This window comes from Coffea eugenioides, unplaced genomic scaffold (assembly GCF_003713205.1).
Source record: "Coffea eugenioides isolate CCC68of unplaced genomic scaffold, Ceug_1.0 ScVebR1_271;HRSCAF=916, whole genome shotgun sequence".
NCBI classification, from domain to species: Eukaryota; Viridiplantae; Streptophyta; class Magnoliopsida; order Gentianales; family Rubiaceae; genus Coffea; species Coffea eugenioides.
Genome location: NW_020863231.1, coordinates 47,931 through 67,315, shown reverse-complemented (window position 1 = coordinate 67,315; position 19,385 = coordinate 47,931). Strand labels below are relative to the sequence as shown.

Sequence of the window (19,385 nt, the reverse complement as noted above, 5' to 3'; positions counted from 1 at the left end):
TGGAAAAAATTATGTTTTCCTAAAACTGTCCTTACTTTCATTTCCAACTTCAAGTTGGAGTTGATGAACCATTTTGAACTCGATTTCCTTTTGAATAATGTGACTTGGCATAGAGGATCTCATGGTACTTTATATATGTGACTTTAGGACGGGAAAGTGAGGTCTGAAGTGCACCCGAGACGAACACTTGAACTTGTTGCCATGGTGAGTGTTCTAAGTGCGAAAAAATATTTACGCGGAATGTCTCCTTGCTTGAATGACATCCTGTCTCCTTGCTTGAATGACATCCTTGCTTGGTTAAAGTAATTGCTCTTGAATTGATGACCTTTGGGACGAGGATGTACTTTATCATACTTGATCCTTTGTGGTTAACTTCTTGATATTGATATGAAATGGATTGCTTTGCTTGTACTTGACTTGTTGATCACTTGGGTGGTTATCCCATCAACTTTCTTGTGTGCTTGGGGCCCCAAATCCCATTGGCTAGTTGGTCGGGTCGAGTCGGGAAGGGTTTGGTCGACATGATTAACGAACCATGGGTCTTGTCACTTGTCACTTGAACACGAACTTGTACTTGAGCACTTGAACTTGAACCTGAACCATTATACTCGAGTATTACCCTTCTTGAATCTTGATGTGCGGGCCCGATAGGGGGTTGAATGGTGGATGGAAAAGACGTGAAGTGGTGAAGTACTTAATAGTATTTTGGAGAACGTTAACGGAGTGTCAACGAAATTTTGATCAAGCTACTCGAACAAGCTCTTAAGAGCCCTGTATCCTTTTACCCAAATATATGAATTCTCATTTGATGTATACTTGCACTATATCGTGGTGAATTATGGTTTCATGGTTTAAATATGATATTATTGTTTGCATGACCTTCTTGGAACCTCACGGGGCGAAACCTCACCCTTTAGATTTATTTTCCTTATAGGAGGTGAGCACCTGGGCAAGTAATTGGAAAGGGGTCGAGTTTTGTCGGAAACTTTTGTCCTAACTTAGTCGTACCAACTTTTAGCTTGTTTTGTAAGTTGGGGAAACTCGATTGACATAAATGAATCTAGTAGTGTATTTTAAAGTTTGTATCATCTATAAACTCGCGTTTTGGCCAAGGGTTATTTTACATTATCATTGGGGATATGGCTCTTGTTTTTAAAAGTTGTTAATAGGTGAGTGCTCGAGTCCCGATGAGAGTTGGGCAGGCGACCTGCTAACCCCTTTGGTTCGCCTTAGGGGAAGGTGGGATCGTCACATAAACATGTGAGTATCTATCTACTAAAGTGGGTTCTAAAAAAAAAAGTACCATACTAGGACTCTTATTATCTAAAGTTGGTGAATGCACAAGAAGGGAAAACAAAGAGAGCTTAGTATAACAAATAACACATAACAAGTTGGAACAAGAAAATGATACAAAAAATGTAAAGTAAAGAAAGAGGGGTAGAATCCCTCCCCTCGTGTCTAGTGCTCGTATTCGGGTAAGGTTGACTCTATCCTATGCAATTTTTAATACGGATGCATGAGGTTGGATTTATTAATGCATCTAGACTCGATTAAGGTTTCAGGCTCTCAAACCTTCAGACCAAAAGATAAAGGGTCATCAATCCCAAGACCTTTAGTCGGTGGTTCAAGTGATCCCTCGGACAATGCTACGCGCACGTCGTGCCATGGCCACATGTCCAAGTGGATCGATCCTAATCCTAATAGGGAGGAGTGGTGTGACAACCACTAAAAAGAGAATAAGATGAGGGGTTATAAAGAAATAGCGTATGCACATATGAAGTGTTCCTTTGAGGGTAGGGATTAAATACCATCAAATATAGGTGAAGGCTCTAGGATGGCTATACCCCCTACCAAGATGCAAAGCGCGATAACGTAAATGATAGTAGATAAATCATTCATCGCATACACGGAAAGCGAGAGGCGATCGCGTGTGTGAAATGCAATAATCCTAAAAGGAAAAGAGAAAGAAAAATGCAACCTAAAACATCCTAATGTGATACGTAGAAAAAGGTTAGAAGAAGAAAAGGATCAACTAATCAAGTGCTCAGACTCTCTAAACGTCCCCAGTGGAGTCGCCAGCTGTCGTGTCCCATTTTTTTGAAAAATAAAATTACGAGTTATAAAAATGAATTTTTGATTAATTTTGAGTGAAAATGAGTTTTTTTTATTTTTAGAGAATAAATAAAGAAAAATGGCCTAAAATGGGACTTAAAAAGTGCGATGGTTTTGACCCAAAATAATAGTCTAAAAAGGGTTTTATGAAAAATATGAGTCACCACTTGGTATTAAGTTAAGATGCACCAAGTCGCCTAAAAATAAATTTTTTAAATAAAAAATAGAGAAAACCCTTTCTAGACGACTCTAAGTGTAGACACCAATTTTTTAGCATTTAGTTTTTTTATTTGTCGTTTTAGTTTTATTCACTTATTAGTGTTAGTTTTTTTAGTTTTTATTTTTACTTTTAAGTTTCAGCATAAAAGCATAATCATGAAATCAAGCCAAAACTTAATAAGCCAAAAATTTTTTTTATTTTTTGTACGGTCTAGTGTTTTTTCTCTCTAGCATAGGGTTGCCGTGGTTCTATTTTTGGTAGTTTAGGTTTTCTTCATGGCTGGCTTTCAGCCGCCTGGAGGGGGGGCTGGCCGCTCCTTTGCGGCCGTGCTCCAGGCGCAGCCTTCGTCCTCATCATCTCCTTGCAAGATCAAGACTGCTGCCCAGTACCGTGGAGAGCCGGCCGTCCTCTTCTCGGCTGAGGATATTGCAAAGCTTTCTGCTCCTTTCACTTTCGCTGTGGTTGGAAAATTCTCCCATGGCAGGCCAAGCCTGGATGTCACCCGTAAGTCACTCTCAGCGATTGGTTTCAAGTCCACTTTCACTGTCGGTTTGCTAGATCAGAGGCATATCCTCATACGGTTTTGCTTGGAGGAAGATTTCCTTCGGTGCTGGACAAAGGGGTTCTGGAATATTGCAGAATTCCCTATGCGTGTTTTTAAATGGAGCCCAGATTTTTCAGTTGCAAGTGAATCTTCACGAGCCCCTGTCTGGATTGCGTTAGAGCATTTACCAATCCATTTTTTTGATAAGGTGTCACTTTTCTCTATTGCCAACACCATTGGCAACCCTCTACAAATTGATACCGCTACTGCATCTTTGGCGAGGCCCAGTGTGGCACGAATCTGCGTGGATCTTGATGTCTCACACGACCTACCGGAGCGCATCTGGATTGGGACAGGCAGCTCTGGTTTCTGGCAACGCCTCCTCTACGAGAACCTGCCGCTATACTGCCCACTTTGCAATAGACAAGGGCACTCCAGTGATGGCTGTCGGCAACACAAACATCGCAGGAATGGATCCAGGCCTCTGACGGCGGCGGCGGTAGCCCAGGCCCACGAAGGAAAGAATGGCGCACAGCATTCCAAAGCTCCGCAACCAGCGCTTCTCATCAACAGACCTGAGACAAACCAGAAGAATGAAGACCTGGGGCAGCCATCACATGTCTCTATGGCTCACCAGGCGCAGGTGGACAACGGTCCTACCTCCTCTAGTCACGAGTGCCTGAAAGTCGCGGCGGGTCAGTTTGAGGATAGCGGCGCCCCCGCTCCTGTGCAACCCGTAGAAGCACGTGGTCCATTGCCTGTTTCTACAACCCCTCCAGTTTTGGGGCGTATCTGCGATGATACGCAAATCCAGCAAGCTGCGCATGAGAAGCTGTCCTCTCAAGGCTCCCTTTCGGATGGGGAGGATTTGCCAGAGGTGGGTACGAGTGATAGGGCGACACTGTTTGTCTCTCTTCAGCAGTTCAGCAAGGCATTGGGGCCGCGGGTTCAGCAGAAATTTGCTGAACGAGATGCAGATGGTTTCACCATGGTACTCTCGCGAAAGGCAAGGAAGAAGCGAGCTTACACCCCTCTGACCCGACAGGTTTTGACACGGCAGGCTGCTAAAGCCATCATGGTACCTCTCCACTCTACCTCCAATGAATAATTTGCTTATTTGGAATATTAGGGGAGCGACGAACAGACTCTCTGTAAGTCGCTTGCGGATTTTAATTCGTATTCATCAAGTTGCTGTTTTAGTACTCTTAGAGCCTATGGCTGAAGCGTCCAATATTGAGAGCTTGCGGATGAAGTTATCTTTTGATTTTTGTTTATTTAATCCCTCAAATAAGATCTGGGTCTTTTGGCGGTGTGGTTTTCATTTTAATGTCCTGCACAACTCAGAGCAAGTTCTCCATGTCATGGCGGGTCATGACTCTTGGACCGAGACTATCTTTGCCTCTTTCATTTATGCTAAATGTACAAGGGTGGGAAGACATGCTCTGTGGTCGGAACTCCGGGGCCTTGCTAGCTCGATCACAAGGCCGTGGTTGGTAGGGGGAGATTTCAATGCTATCCGTACGCTGGCGGAGTATACGGGTCGGGCACATCAAGACCTGGGGGCCATTTCTGATTTTAACACAGCAATTTCTGATTGTCATCTTCAGGAGTTGCCTTATTCCGGAAGCTCATATACTTGGTCCGGCGTTAGGTCAGGATCTAGGATATGGAAGCGGTTGGATAGGGTTCTGACCAACCACCAATGGCTCAGCTTCCTGCCAAATACCTCGGTCCAGCATCTTAATCGGGCTGCCTCTGATCATACGCCCTTATTGGTGAATCTGCGGGGGGCCGATGCTAGTGTTCCGAAACCTTTTAAGTTCCAAAATTTCTGGGTTTCTAGCTCGGAGTTTCAATCGACGGTGCAGAGCAATTGGGAGCTTCCTACGCAGGGATATGGTATGTACCGGTTGGCATTCAAGCTAAAGCGCATGAAGGCATGCTTACGCCACTGGAGCAGGCAACATTTTGGCAACATATTTCAGGCTGTCCGGCAAAACGAGATTGAGGTCCAGCAAAAGGAAATCTTGTTCGAGGCTTCCCCGACGGACGAAGCGAGAGCTGATCTCCATCGGGCAAAAGGCGTCCTATTGCACAGTCTTCGGGTTGAAGAGGACTACTGGCGTCAAAAGGCGCGCCTACGGTGGTTCAAGGACGGGGATTCCAATACACGCTACTTCCATGCTTCAGTGAGAGAGAAGCGCTCGAAGCTGGCTATACGTCGCATTAAGGATGCGGGGGGGAGTTGGCTTGAGGATGAAGACAGCATTGGCCAGGAAGCGGTTGGTTTTTTCCAGAGTCTTCTTACAGCTGAGGAGGTTAGCGACGTGGATGATCTGCTGGTACACATTCCGCGACTTGTCACTGCGCATCAAAATGATGCCTTATTGAGAGAGGTAACAATGGAAGAGGTCAAGAGGGTGGTTTTCGACCTCGATAAGGATAGCGCCCCGGGTGTGGATGGATTCACTGGCATTTTTTTCCGTCATTGCTGGAATATTGTAGCTCTTGACATCTTAGCAGCGACTAAGGATTTTTTAGCTGGGACTCCAATCCCAAAAGGAATTGCTAGCACTCTGATTGTCCTAATCCCGAAGAAGCCAAACCCAGCTACGTTTGCCGATTTTAGGCCCATTAGCCTGTGCACCTTTGTCAACAAGATTTTTACAAAGGTCCTTGCTAATCGATTGCAGACAATCCTCCCGGGCATTGTATCTGCGGAACAGTCTGCTTTTTGCCCTGGTCGTGATATTGCTGAAAACGTGCTCTTGGCCCAAGAAATGATTGCCTCCATTGACAAGAGGGCACGGGGAAATAACTGCATCTTCAAGCTGGACATGATGAAGGCTTTTGATAGGGTGTCATGGGTTTTTCTACGGCAGCTACTTTGCAAGTTTGGTTTTGACTACCGCTTCATTTTGCTTATTTTAAATAATCTCTCCCACAGCTGGTTCTCTGTGTTGGTCAATGGCAGCCCCAAAGGTTTTTTCCAGGCCTCCCGTGGGATTAAGCAAGGCGATCCTCTGTCCCCTCTCCTCTTCATTCTGGCGTCTGAGGCTCTAAGTAGGGGTCTGAATGCACAGGTCGAGGGAGGCAGAGTGGTTCCCTATGCTACACCACGTGGTTGCGTTCAGGTCACTCATTTGTCCTTCGTTGACGACATCATCATTTTCTCGCGGGGAGATAGGAGGTCGGTCGGGAATTTGGTTCGGTTCTTAAATTTATATCAAAATGCATCAGGCCAGCGGATTAGCAATCACAAGAGTTTATTCATAGCATCGAGACGGTGTGGTACTGGCCAGATTCGTAGAATTCAGCAGATAACTGGATTCAGGCAGGGAACTCTGCCGCTTCCTTATTTGGGAAGCAATCTATATGCAGGACGTAGGAAAAAAGCATACTTCCAATTCCTAATTGATAAATTTATTGCTAAACTTGCGGGCTGGCAGAAAAAGCTCCTCTCCCAGGGGGGGCGACTCATACTTATTAAGCATGTGCTTTCTGCCATACCTACGCACGTGTTAGCCGTCATGGACCCGCCATCCGGAGTGCTAAAGGAGCTGGAACGACTAATGGCAAATTTTTTCTGGGGTCAGACGGAGCTGGGCCCTAAACACCATTGGCGTTCCTGGAAAAAACTGTGTTATCCAGTGGAGGAAGATGGCCTTGGCATACGTTCTTTTATAGACATACAAGGGGCTTTCAGCTGCAAACTGTGGTGGCAATTCCGCCATTCGTCCTCCTTATGGGCACTATTCATGAGGTCCCGTTATAGTGAGGACAATGGGGTACTCCGTGGAGCATCCAGAGTCTGGCGACGAATGCTGGCCGTTTCTGATACGGTGACGCAATTCACCCGCTTAATTGATTTAGAGGACAGAGTTCGGCCAGCTTGGACCCTCACACCCTCTGGCGATTTCACTATTTCTTCAGCTTGGGACGCCTTGCGGCCCAAACGGGCTTGCCTTGGCTCTAGGAAGTGTGTATGGAGTGGCAGTGCTCCTTGCAAGATTGCTGTCTTTATGTGGAAGCTACTCAATCGGTACCTCCCTTTCCCAGAGGCCCTTCAGCGGTTTGGCCTCCATCTCCCTTCAAAGTGCCCGTTTTGTTTGAATGGAGAGTCTCAAGATCATGTCTTATCGGAATGCGTCCTAGCGTCTCAGGTTTGGAGTTTTTTCGCCAGGGCCATGTGGGTTCCTCAGTCGCCTACGGCCGATACTAACTACCGTTTACAGCAATGGTGGCTTTGTCATCCTCCAGGCTCTGCACGGGGTACGATTTGCAAGGTGTTGCCGTCGCTAATCTGTTGGGGGCTTTGGAAAGCTAGGAACATGGCGGTTTTTGAGGGTGTTGTTTTAACTCCACCTCAGGTTTGCTGGAATGTTCAAACGCTGCTGCATCACTTATCCCAGATCCGGCCTTTCTCCAGAGTGACGCGGGATGACGGGGAGCTGGTCCACTCGGGCTTGTTTCTTCGACTGACATCGCTTAAGCGGGTGGCTCCACGCTGGATCCTTTGGGAATCACCACCGGAGGGGTTTGTCAAGCTGAATGTTGATGGCTCATCTCTCGGGAATCCAGGCTCCTCTGGTGCGGGAGGTGTGTTTCGTGACTCGGGGGGTAATGTCCTCCGTGGTTTCTCCTATTTTTTGGGTTTAAGGACGAACATGGAAGCGGAGGCCTCGGCATTACTGGAGGGTATGTTGCTCTCCACAGATTTCCAATCTCTGCAAGTTGAGATGGACTCTCAGGTTCTGATGGCTATGGTGAATGGCAATGGACGCGTACCTTGGAAGCTATGGAGGACTATATCACGCATCCAAGCCCTAGCGCTGGGCCGCCGGATTACTTTCTCTCATGTCTATCGTGAGGCAAACGGGGTGGCTGACGCCCTGGCAAATCTAGCAAGTTCCACGGGTATTGGTCAAAGCTTTGGGGCCTTCGCCCTCCCGGACTACATACAGGGGCTAGCCCGCCTAGATAAGATGCGAATACCTTATGTACGGTTGTCTTAGCCCTTCTGGCAAACACTTAGAACCGAAACTACATCTCTTGTATTTGTTTTTGAATAAATTTGGGAGTGGCGTCCCCCCTCATGTGCGAGGTTAGCCAAAAAAAAAAGTTTCAGCATAAAATTTCTCGAAAAAAAAAAAAGAAAGAAAAGCATTCAAAAATATGTTCAGTTGTTTGGGATTTAATTTCAATGTTTTCTTGAAAAAAGAAGGGAAAAAGAAAAATAAAGAAAAAGAAAGAAAATTAGCATTTCGTTAGCATTTCTGCGTTTATTTTTTATTTTTTATTATTATTATTAGTAGGTAATCGGTTATCTATATTTATATTATACTTTTACAAAAAAAAAAAAAAAAAAAAAAAAAAGGGAACACGCCACAGCAAGCTGCGTATTTTCGCAGCTTGCAAGAGAGGACCTGGGCAGTCCCTTAGCTGCAAATATAGGAGAGATGGCTGGGGTTTTAGGGTTGGAGATGCTGGTATAAATAGCAAAGGCAAGCCAGCCGCAAAAGGGAGCAGCCGCAAGGGAGAGATAGAGAGAAGAACGGCTGAGAGATAGTTGGAGAAAACACAGAGGGAAAAAATAAGAAAAATCTGAAGAGCAACAAGAAAGCTTGATCCTGGTACGGCGAGCTCCGCCTCTGTGGCCTTCTATTTGGTACCACCTCCATCTTCATCATCAGTCCACAGCTGTCCACTCTTGCTACCCTTCACCCTCCGCCGTCCAACACCAACTCTGCCCTCTGGACCCAAAAACTTGAAGAAGCCGAAGCCTTTCTTCGTTTTATGGTCTGCCTCCTCCAGAAATGCAGCTACTGCTGCAGCGTCATCAAGAAATCAACCCGCATCCGCTGCCGCTGCTGTACGTCATTTCAACTCCCACCGCCACCGTAGCCATCGAAGCAGCCAGGGCTTCTACCGCCACCTTCACCAAGCCGTTTACCATCAGCGCTTCCAGAGCCTCTCATCTACGGCTTCTTCATCTGCTCCTCTTCCGTGGATGACTCGAGCAGCGACGGTAGCGGAGGTCTCCAATTTACCCAGCTGCCATCACCATCATCACCTGCGAATCGTCATCCCAGAAACGTCGTAAGCTACCTTTTGTTTCCCATTGAATTTCAGCTTCGCCTTAGGCACAGATGTTCAGAGTATGTTTACCTTTCGTGTTCGGTTTTGGCTTCTTGCGCTAGAATGATTATGGGTTCGGTCGGAATGAATGTTGATGTTTCTTTGCTGCGTTCCTTTTGTTCTCCTTAATGCTAAAACTGATGTTTGGAGGCATGTGGGCTAGCTTGACAAAACAAATAAGTTTTTGTACAAAGTTTTGGCTTTTTCCTTGTGTGAAATAAGCTGCAAACTTGCAGCTGAAATCTGCCGAGAGGCATGGCCGGAAATTGTCGCCAGTTTCACTTTTTCTTTTGCTGCATTCCATGCCCTGTTTTTTCATTCAGTTTATGGAGATTAGATGATCATGCTTAGGCATGTTAAATAATAAGTTGAGGCTACAAATCTGCAGCAGAATGAAGAAAGATAGCTCTCGCATTTCCTTTGCTGTTCTCTTACCTGCATTTGTTCATCATAAGTTTCGGCCATCTGTTTTGCTAGCTGGGTTTGCATGTTTGAAGTGTTGGGGTACGGGTTGAAAAGGAATTGGACAAGAGGTTTGGGTGTGTATGTTTAGGGGTTGAAGTGTCTGAATCATTTTCTAGTACTTTGCTGAAATTAGCAATCATTTTGCCGAACCAGTTTTGTTTTCTTTCTCAGAATTTTTGCATGATCTTTTCCCAAGTTTTCTGGTCATTTGGATTGTGATCACCAGGTAGTTTGTTACTTAGTTTAGAGTCGTGATGTTGGGCTAAATCACGCAACTAGCCTTGGCTAGGTCGAAGGGGTGCCTTGGATTTTTATCCTTGCCTTCCCCTTCGTCAAATGTGACTCCCGAACCTTTTTCGTTGGTTTACGTGGACTAGGAGTCGTTCAAAAGGGGTTTCTTTCTATCTTTCCTTTAAAAAATTTCTTTTTGGGTGACTTGGTACACCCTAACCCTATACCAAGTGGCGACTCCATTTTTGATACACAAAAACCCTTTTGAACTTTATATGGCCAAATCGTCGTATTCTCAAGTCCCATGGCCTTTTACTTTTCATTTCGCACACGTTCACATTCCACTACTCACACACCACACAACACACCATTCAAAAAGTGGGGCGCGACAGTTGGCGACTCCACTGGGGAACTTCCTAAGTGGGTCCAAGCATTTGATTTAGCCATTCTTTTCCTTTTTCTACCTTTTTTATGTATAGCATGTGGATATTAGGGTTGCATTTTTCCTTTTTAGGACCCTTTGCCTCACTCGCGTTTCAAACTACTCCCTCGCTCACGAATGTATGATTGATTGATTGGATGTGTGTTTATTTGTTTGTCTCGCGCTTGCATTGCATTTGGGGGGGGGTGTGTGTCACCTTAGAGCCTCGCGTGGTTCTCAACCCTTTCCCTCAAAATAGGGAACACTTCATACGTGCACGTTTACTTATTGTTATCCCATTTTATTTTATTTTCGTGGGCGCCATCCCACACCGCCTTGTAGGACTAGGACCGATTGCCTTGGGTAGGCGGATGGTGTGCTCTGCGCCCATAGCGCTACCTAAGGGATCACTCGAGCCACCGACCAAAGGCCCTGGGAGTGATGACCCTTCGCCTTTAGGTCTGAAGGCTTGGGAGCCGAAGCTTTATCGAGTCTAGGCATTAGTGAACCCCAGCCTCATGCATCCATATTAGCATTTTCCTAGGCTAGAGTCAGCCTCACCCTATTTTAAGCACATTAGGCACGAGGGAAGGGGTTCCACCCCTTTTACTTGCTTTATTGTATTTCTTCTTCTTAATTGCTCCCAATGTGTTATGTGTACTATCAATTGCACTAACCATTCTTTTGTTTTCTTGGCTTGCATTCATATGCCTTAGCAATAAGAGGCCTTTTTGGCACTCTTTTAGTGACTTACCCCACTAGATGACTCACATGTTTAAATTTCAGTTATTACACTTGATTTTCAATAAATACATTTCATTTTTAGACTTTTTCCCCTCGATACATTATTTATGTCCTTTAGGTCATATTTGTCACATATTTACATCGCTTTAATAAATGGCATCATGCATAAACCATAGAAAGGGAATGCCACATAGGGAATCCCGTGTTTAGGAATAAGCCACCTTGTGTCTCGGATACTTAATCCAGTGAGACTTGCACGTTTACATTTTGTACCATCCAAAGGGGTAGTGCACAAGGTAAGGTAGGATCCGATCATTTTCATGGAGCGATCTTTGGAATATGAGCATCTAATAATCACTTTTTGGCCATTTTATCAAAAATTGGTAAAAATCCCTCGCGTGAAGGACATTAATTTGAAGAAATTCACAAATGATTCCTCCTATTGAGACGATAAATAAATTGAGGCCAAAATTTGATTTTTAGAAGGTCATAGACTAATGCACCTCAATAATTTTGAAACAACCAATGGCCGGACAAGTCAACCAATCCATTTTGCCAATTCATTCAATAAATCATCAATTCATTTGACCAATTTACCCTTTTTAGGGTCACCTGGTCGATTTTTGAATAAATCGTCAATTCATTTGACCAATTTACCCTTTTTAGGGTCATCCGGTCGATTTTGAATAAATCGTCAATTCATTTGACCAATTTACCCTTTTTAGGGTCATTTGGCCGATTTTTGAATAAATCACTAATTCAATTTCATTCATTTGGCCAATTTACCCATTTTTAGGGCAATCGAGCCGATTTTAAATAAATCAAGTTACGTTCAATCTATTTGATCAATTTACCCTTTTTAGGGTGATCTGATTAATTTTGGATAAATTAAATTTCATTCAATTCATTTGACCTGTTTCCCTTTTAGGGTAATCCGGTCGATTTTTAATAAATTGTCAATTTCATTTGACCAATTAGGGTTTCAATGTCGAAATTCAAAATGGAAAACCTAGTCGATTTTGAGAAAAACATCCATTGCATCCAGTCATTTGATCAGTTGGAGTTTTGACCCGTGCTTCACTGAGAAAAGTTGTCAAAACGAATTCCAATCTCTCCGATAGGAAGTTCGTCAAGGTCAAACCCGTGCGTTTTTGCAAGTTCTTGTGTCGATCAAAAGTGATCAATCCCTTCGGACGAGGTCCTCATTTTAACAAACGTCTCTTCCCATTCCAATGGGCCAAATTTTTTCAAATCATTTTTCACTCCATAAGCTGATTGGATCCATCAGGTATTGTATAGTGCCTGCTCTGGAGGATTGCATTTTCATGCTAGGCCTACCCTTGGCATAAAAAGGGTCCCCCATAGGGCATGCATACCGATTTTATATTCTTTCTTACTAACTCAGGGTATTTTTCTTTTGTTTTCCCCCCTTTCCTTGCATTCATAAAAAACACTTCAATAAAAGGGAAAATATTTTTCTATATCTGATGACACTTCTGATCTAATAAGGTGTCAAAAATTGCAAGTATTGTGTGATTCTTGGGCAGATCCTACAATGAAAACATAAATGATCTATCTGGAAGCTCTACGCTAAAGCATCTGAGAGATTTTATAATTATTTCCAAAAGAAAATTTTGTATATTTGATTTGTTAATACATTTTGTTCCAAAAGAAAAGGAAACAAAAAGTGTATATGTGGAGCTCTTTACAAGTTTCTCTCTTCTCATTTGTATCGTAATTGAATGAGAAATTTTGTTTCAAACTTTTTCAGCAGTAAAATTTTTGGACAATCATTGTTTTGTGTATATTTATGTACATTTCATTCTTTATTCTTATTCATTGGAGATTTCATGATGAATTTTAAGAAATAAGACTAAATTGGGATTTTTCAACCTCCTGCCTGAAAATTCACAATAAGAGTGGTCAGGAAAAAGGGTAAAAGAGATCACTCAGAAGGCCCATGAGATACCTTTCTCCTTCACTTAACCCCAAAATAAAATCAGTCCCATTGATTGATAAATTGCAAATTGGGGCAACCTCTGCTTGAAAATGTTCACTGTGTCTAATTATATTCAATTCACATCTAAGTGAAAGCAAAAATGTGCATTATTCTTGTTTGTTTTGAAAATTTGGAATGATACTTTGAGCATTCGTTTCTCTACCTATACAGATTTTATCATTTGCTCTCTCATTTGAGCCTTAAAAGAATAATTTCGTTTCAAATAAGAGCCTTAATGATCACTACCCTACATTGGGAAGATTTTCAAAAAGGAATGGATTCTCAACGAGCCAATTCGTTTACTTGGTTAACATGAGGCATAAGAATGATACATTGGCCATCGTTTCTACAACCTAAACACCATTTATCCCTTGCATCCTCATTTGAGCCAAAAATTGGTGGTTTTTTCGAGTGCACATATGATCGCACCCCACATTGGGGAAGGAGATTGGGGAATTCTGAAAAAGAAAAAAGGAAAAAGGAAAGGGAACCGCGAATTGGGGAAATTTGATTCTACCAGGGTTTCAATTTTTGAAAAGAAAAGAAAAGAGAAAAAAAGACAAGTTCTGTCCGGTGGATCGCCTATGTTTCACAAATATGGATGAACAAGGGTCTTCCTCAGTCAGTTAAGTCAGATACATGCCAGAAATTTCGCATTAATGAAAGTTTCCTTTCAGAGTTATTGTAAGGAACGGATTAAAAGTCAGACCATCTTCTTTTTCAATCAAACATTCTATCCCTAGTTATCCCTTTTGAGCCTTCAGAATAAATTATTTCGTTTGGCAACCCCTGAGAATCGCAAACCCCACACTGGGGCAAGTTTGAGTTGGAAAAGAAAAATTTCAAGAAGTGAAAAAGTGAAAAGTCACAAAATCAAAAGCAAAAGAAGAAAAGAGAACCTCAGTTCAAAAATAAACTGGGGCAAGTTTCAAAGAATGGCAAAAGGCCGAAAAGTCAAAAGAAGAAAGAAAATGAAAGTGAAAAAGCCTCAATTGAGCATAAACTGGGGCAAAGTCTTGATTTAACCCTAAAAAGGGTTGGCGCAACAATGCGATCTCAGATTCTTCAAACCACTTTTGAAATCTGCCTTCAAGCCTTAACTTTTCTAAGCACCCCACCTGACCCCATTACAAAAGCCGAAAGTCCTGACTTCCATTCTTTGCAATGGCCCTGTCAAGAAAATTTCTGATGCCGGAAAATTTTAGCTGTATTTCTGAATTGCTTGGGTATGGGGTTGACGCTTCTCACCATGTGAAAACCCACCAAGTTGAGGGAAATGGGGAAAGAGACAAAAAGCAAAGCAAGAAGAGTAAATGCAAGAAAATGCAGAAAATTCGACGCTGAAATCCCTGGTGAATGATGAAAAGAATACGAACAAATTCTGAGATTTTTGAGTTCAAAATAGGGGTAATTTTGAGGAAAAAATGCGATCTTCGGTGCAATGTCCTTGAAAATTACTTGATCCTGGTACGGCGAGCTCCGCCTCTGGGGCCTTCTATCTGGTACCACCTCCATCTTCATCATCAGTCCACAGCTGCCCACTCTTGCTACCCTTCACCCTCCGTCGTCCAACACCAACTCTGCCCTCTGGACCCAAAAACTTGAAGAAGCCGAAGCCTTTCTTCGTTTTATGGTCTGCCTCCTCCAGAAATGCAGCTACTGCTGCAGCGTCATCAAGAAATCAACCCGCATCCGCTGCCGCTGCTGTACGTCATTTCAACTCCCACCGCCACCGTAGCCATCGAAGCAGCCAGGGCTTCTACCGCCACCTTCACCAAGCCGTTTACCATCAGCGCTTCCAGAGCCTCTCATCTACGGCTTCTTCATCTGCTCCTCTTCCGTGGATGACTCGAGCAGCGACGGTAGCGGAGGTCTCCAATTTACCCAGCTGCCATCACCATCATCACCTGCGAATCGTCATCCCAGAAACGTCGTAAGCTACCTTTTGTTTCCCATTGAATTTCAGCTTCGCCTTAGGCACAGATGTTCAGAGTATGTTTACCTTTCGTGTTCGGTTTTGGCTTCTTGCGCTAGAATGATTATGGGTTCGGTCGGAATGAATGTTGATGTTTCTTTGCTGCGTTCCTTTTGTTCTCCTTAATGCTAAAACTGATGTTTGGAGGCATGTGGGCTAGCTTGACAAAACAAATAAGTTTTTGTACAAAGTTTTGGCTTTTTCCTTGTGTGAAATAAGCTGCAAACTTGCAGCTGAAATCTGCCGAGAGGCATGGCCGGAAATTGTCGCCAGTTTCACTTTTTCTTTTGCTGCATTCCATGCCCTATTTTTTCATTCAGTTTATGGAGATTAGATGATCATGCTTAGGCATGTTAAATAATAAGTTGAGGCTGCAAATCTGCAGCAGAATGAAGAAAGATAGCTCTCGCATTTCCTTTGCTGTTCTCTTACCTGCATTTGTTCATCATAAGTTTCGGCCATCTGTTTTGCTAGCTGGGTTTGCATGTTTGAAGTGTTGGGGTACGGGTTGAAAAGGAATTGGACAAGAGGTTTGGGTGTGTATGTTTAGGGGTTGAAGTGTCTGAATCATTTTCTAGTACTTTGCTGAAATTAGCAATCATTTTGCCGAACCAGTTTTGTTTTCTTTCTCAGAATTTTTGCATGATCTTTTCCCAAGTTTTCTGGTCATTTGGATTGTGATCACCAGGTAGTTTGTTACTTAGTTTAGAGTCGTGATGTTGGGCTAAATCACGCAACTAGCCTTGGCTAGGTCGAAGGGGTGCCTTGGATTTTTAACCTTGCCTTCCCCTTCGTCAAATGTGACTCCCGAACCTTTTTCGTTGGTTTACGTGGACTAGGAGTCGTTCAAAAGGGGTTTCTTTCTATCTTTCCTTTAAAAAATTTCTTTTTGGGTGACTTGGTACACCCTAATCCTATACCAAGTGGCGACTCCATTTTTGATACACAAAAACCCTTTTGAACTTTATATGGCCAAATCGTCGCATTCTCAAGTCCCATGGCCTTTTACTTTTCATTTCGCACACGTTCACATTCCACTACTCACACACCACACAACACACCATTCAAAAAGTGGGGCGCGACACTAAGTCTTCAAAACACAAGAGAAAAGGGCTCGGGAGTCACGATAGAAGAAAAGGAAGGCAAGGATAAAATCCAAGACACCCTTTCAACCTAACGAAGAGTAGTTGCGTGATTTAGTCAAAAAATTTCTTAATTTAACCTATAAAACTTATCACATTTGGATGTTACTATATGGATACAAACCTAGATCTAATGGATATCCGGAGGGTCGAAATATCTCTTCAAAATTTAATTGGTGCAAATCTCTTTAATTGTGATGCCCAAAATGATTCTTAGAAGAGGTCACGAATATGCAAAGAGTGAGACTCGAATAAAAGAAAAAATTATAATATATAAATATAGGTGACCTAAAAAGATAAATGCAACATAACGGGCACAGGAGACTAAGACTCGTGACTCAATTTTTCTTTTTATAGAGGAGATACGAGCGTGCTAAGTCTAAGAAGTCATACTCGTCCATTTCCCATATTTGAAGGGTACTCCCTAATCTAATCAAGCAAATGCACTAACCTATTTCTAATTTTTCTTATATGGAATGCAAGTCTAAATGTCATGTTTCGCACATAGGGATAAGGGATATACATATAGAGAAAATATCATGTAAAATGGTAAAGATCCTAAAAAGTAGAAAATATGCATGAAATGTAGTTATTGTCACGCAAACATGATCGAGCGCGTGGACAATCCCTAAGGGTCTAGCATTGGATTAACCCATATCTATAAGTTCTCACTAGTGTTGAATTAGCGAGAAATTAAGGAAAATGGCCACAACTAGTGTTGGACTAGTGTGGTGACGTCATGCTTTTATTATAACTAAATAAATCATATAAAACATAATTAAAGCAAGTAAATACATAAATCACACAGAGCACATAGCACGTAAGCATGATATCTAGATGCAAAGACCCTAAGGAAAACGAATAAACACACAAATACCAAGCATGCAAGCACACAAGCAAAGAAACGCAAATAAAAGCCTAACTATTACATTCGGAGCCTTAACTACAATCTAAGAAGGGAGAGAATAAAATAATAACTTAACTATTACATTTATCTCACTAATTATACTTTTGGTAAGAATTAAAACCTATCAATTACATAGTCTATCTAAATACATGTCTTGAACCCCTATCTATTACAATTTGGCATTTCAATACCTTTCAAATAATCATCAAAATTAAATTAAATATATGAAACTTAAAATAAATAAAACCAATAACTAAAAGAAAAATCAATCAAAAACATGCAATTACACACATAAAAACAAATAAGAGCACATAGAAAGATTTAAAATAACAAAAGAAGATACCTCCCTTGAAGTAGGAGCTAATGGAGGTTGGATTTGCTCTATTTAAGTCCAAAATTAACAAAAAATGATCAAGACACCAATTTAATTAACAAATAAATCATAAAGAAATGGAAATAAATGTGAAATCTATCAATTGAAGCATTCAAATGAAATATAATTAATAATTAAAGAAGAAACATAACTTTCGTTTGAGAAATCAAATCTGCCAGGGACCTAATTGCAAACATTGAGAAACTTTTGGGGTCAAATTATTATTATTGCAAAAATTAGGGATCAATATCAAAGAAAAATAAAGTTTAGGAATCAAATTGCAATTAAAATAGGGACCTAATTGAAAGAAATCGAAGTTTTCAGGGTCTTAGTATAATTATACAAAAGTATAGGGACTGTTATGTGTGACAGCCCCACCTTTCCCTAAGGCGAACCAAAGGGGTTAGCGGACTGCCTGCCCAGCTCTCGCCAGGACTAACGGTGCAGTTAGAGCGATCTATTGCGTTCCGGAACTTACAAACGCGCGTAAACAAGTCAAAATGGCAAAATAACCCAAAATAAAAAAATGAAATCCGGAGTCGGCCATGAATAGTAACCGACTCGTCAGAACCCAACCAAAAACCAAGCAAACGTTCACATCTTGAACTTTAGTATTTACAATCCAAAGTTGCATACAAAAGTATTCAAAAGTGGATACATGTATGGTTTGCCAAATCAAAAGAGAAACAGACCCAAAAGTACATTTAGGGTTTCAATAAATGAGCTATACAAAAGATATGTCCAACTAGCTCATTTCGGCAACCAATTATCAATTGCAGTCCAAAAGTAGTTATTTTCCTGTAAGGAAAACAAAAGGAATAGAGTGAGCTAATTGCCCAGTGAGAATACTACCCAAGCAACAAAGTTCACATAGGCATAAAGCTTTTCATTTCAATTCATGAAAAGTAAGCCAAGGCACACGTCAATATTGAGGATAAAAGGATACGGGTGGCTCTCAAGAGCCCTTTTCCTCGTTTGCATTCTTGATCGGATCTCATTGACTCTCCGTCAATGTTCAAAAGTAACCAACCGTAGACTCCACTTTACTTCCATTCCATCCACCTAACATCCCCCTACCGGGCCCGAACTCCAAACACTTGCACTGTGGTATTACTCGAGTATACCGGAATCAAGAGTCTCTCTTACTACAAGATTCCATATAACACTTTCCCCAAGGATCATTAATTGGCACGACCAAGCCCTCGCCGGCTCGATTCAATCAACTACCAATGGGGTTGAGCTCAAAGATAACAATTGTAGTCGTTGGATACTCGTCCAATCGACACCAAATCAAGTACTTTCATTTCATGTAACATTCCAATAACAAGAGAAACAATAAGTGAGAGTGATAAAGTACGCTCTCACTTCAATCAATTAACATTCAACTCATCAAGTTCAAGTATCAAAGCTATATAGTAACACATAAGTGAGTAGTACACTCACCAAGCTTGCAAATGGTGTTTCATGCACTACCGTCAAAAGAACGTCGTGAACCACCGTCACGCCCTAAAACATGCAAACAAGTACAATGAGACTCGATAACGAGTCATAAACCAATGCCAAATACGACCCCAATAGGGTTCCATAAACATATACAAGCATTAGGGAAAACCAGAAAATCCGGAAATGCAACTAGTTGTAACCCTGAAAAAAACAGTTTTCGACCTCATTTTGCGGTAATGGCACCAAAGACACTACGATTATCGGATGAAGGTGAAAGACCCACCGTTTCGAAGCTAAGAGATAGGGTACAATATTACAGAAGGTCACTCAACCCAGTTTCGAGTGTAACCAGGTCAAAAATGCAAGATACTACACCAGAATCACAAAAACAGATTCACAGAACGCATTCTAGCGGAAACATCATAAATCAGGCTATCCAAGTCCAAATCCAGAAATTCCAAAACCAGCTGAAAGCTAAGAAACAGGGCTACATTTCATCAGAAGGCCTCAACAACCAATTCGGAAGCATTCCTAACCAAAATAACCAATTACAGAAGCAATTCTCCAATTCGGGTAAAACCAGAACAGCAAGGGTAATTTCGACTTTTCTCAAGCTACGCTACTCCGATTGACCTGAAATTTTGAAGGCACCTCTAAAATATCATTCCCTA

The 19,385-nt window shown here is 42.2% G+C and overlaps 1 protein-coding gene across 1 annotated transcript in view; it reads right to left on the bottom strand.

Moving 5' to 3' along the window:
- Positions 1-14,663: 14,663 nt before the first annotated feature.
- The window catches only part of LOC113757091 (uncharacterized mitochondrial protein AtMg00860-like), a 36,090-nt gene continuing 31,368 nt past the window's right edge, over positions 14,664-19,385 (bottom strand). The window contains exon 3 of the mRNA XM_027300496.1: positions 14,664-14,762. Coding sequence (XP_027156297.1) covers positions 14,664-14,762 — 99 coding nt within the window. The remainder of the gene's footprint in view (positions 14,763-19,385) is intronic.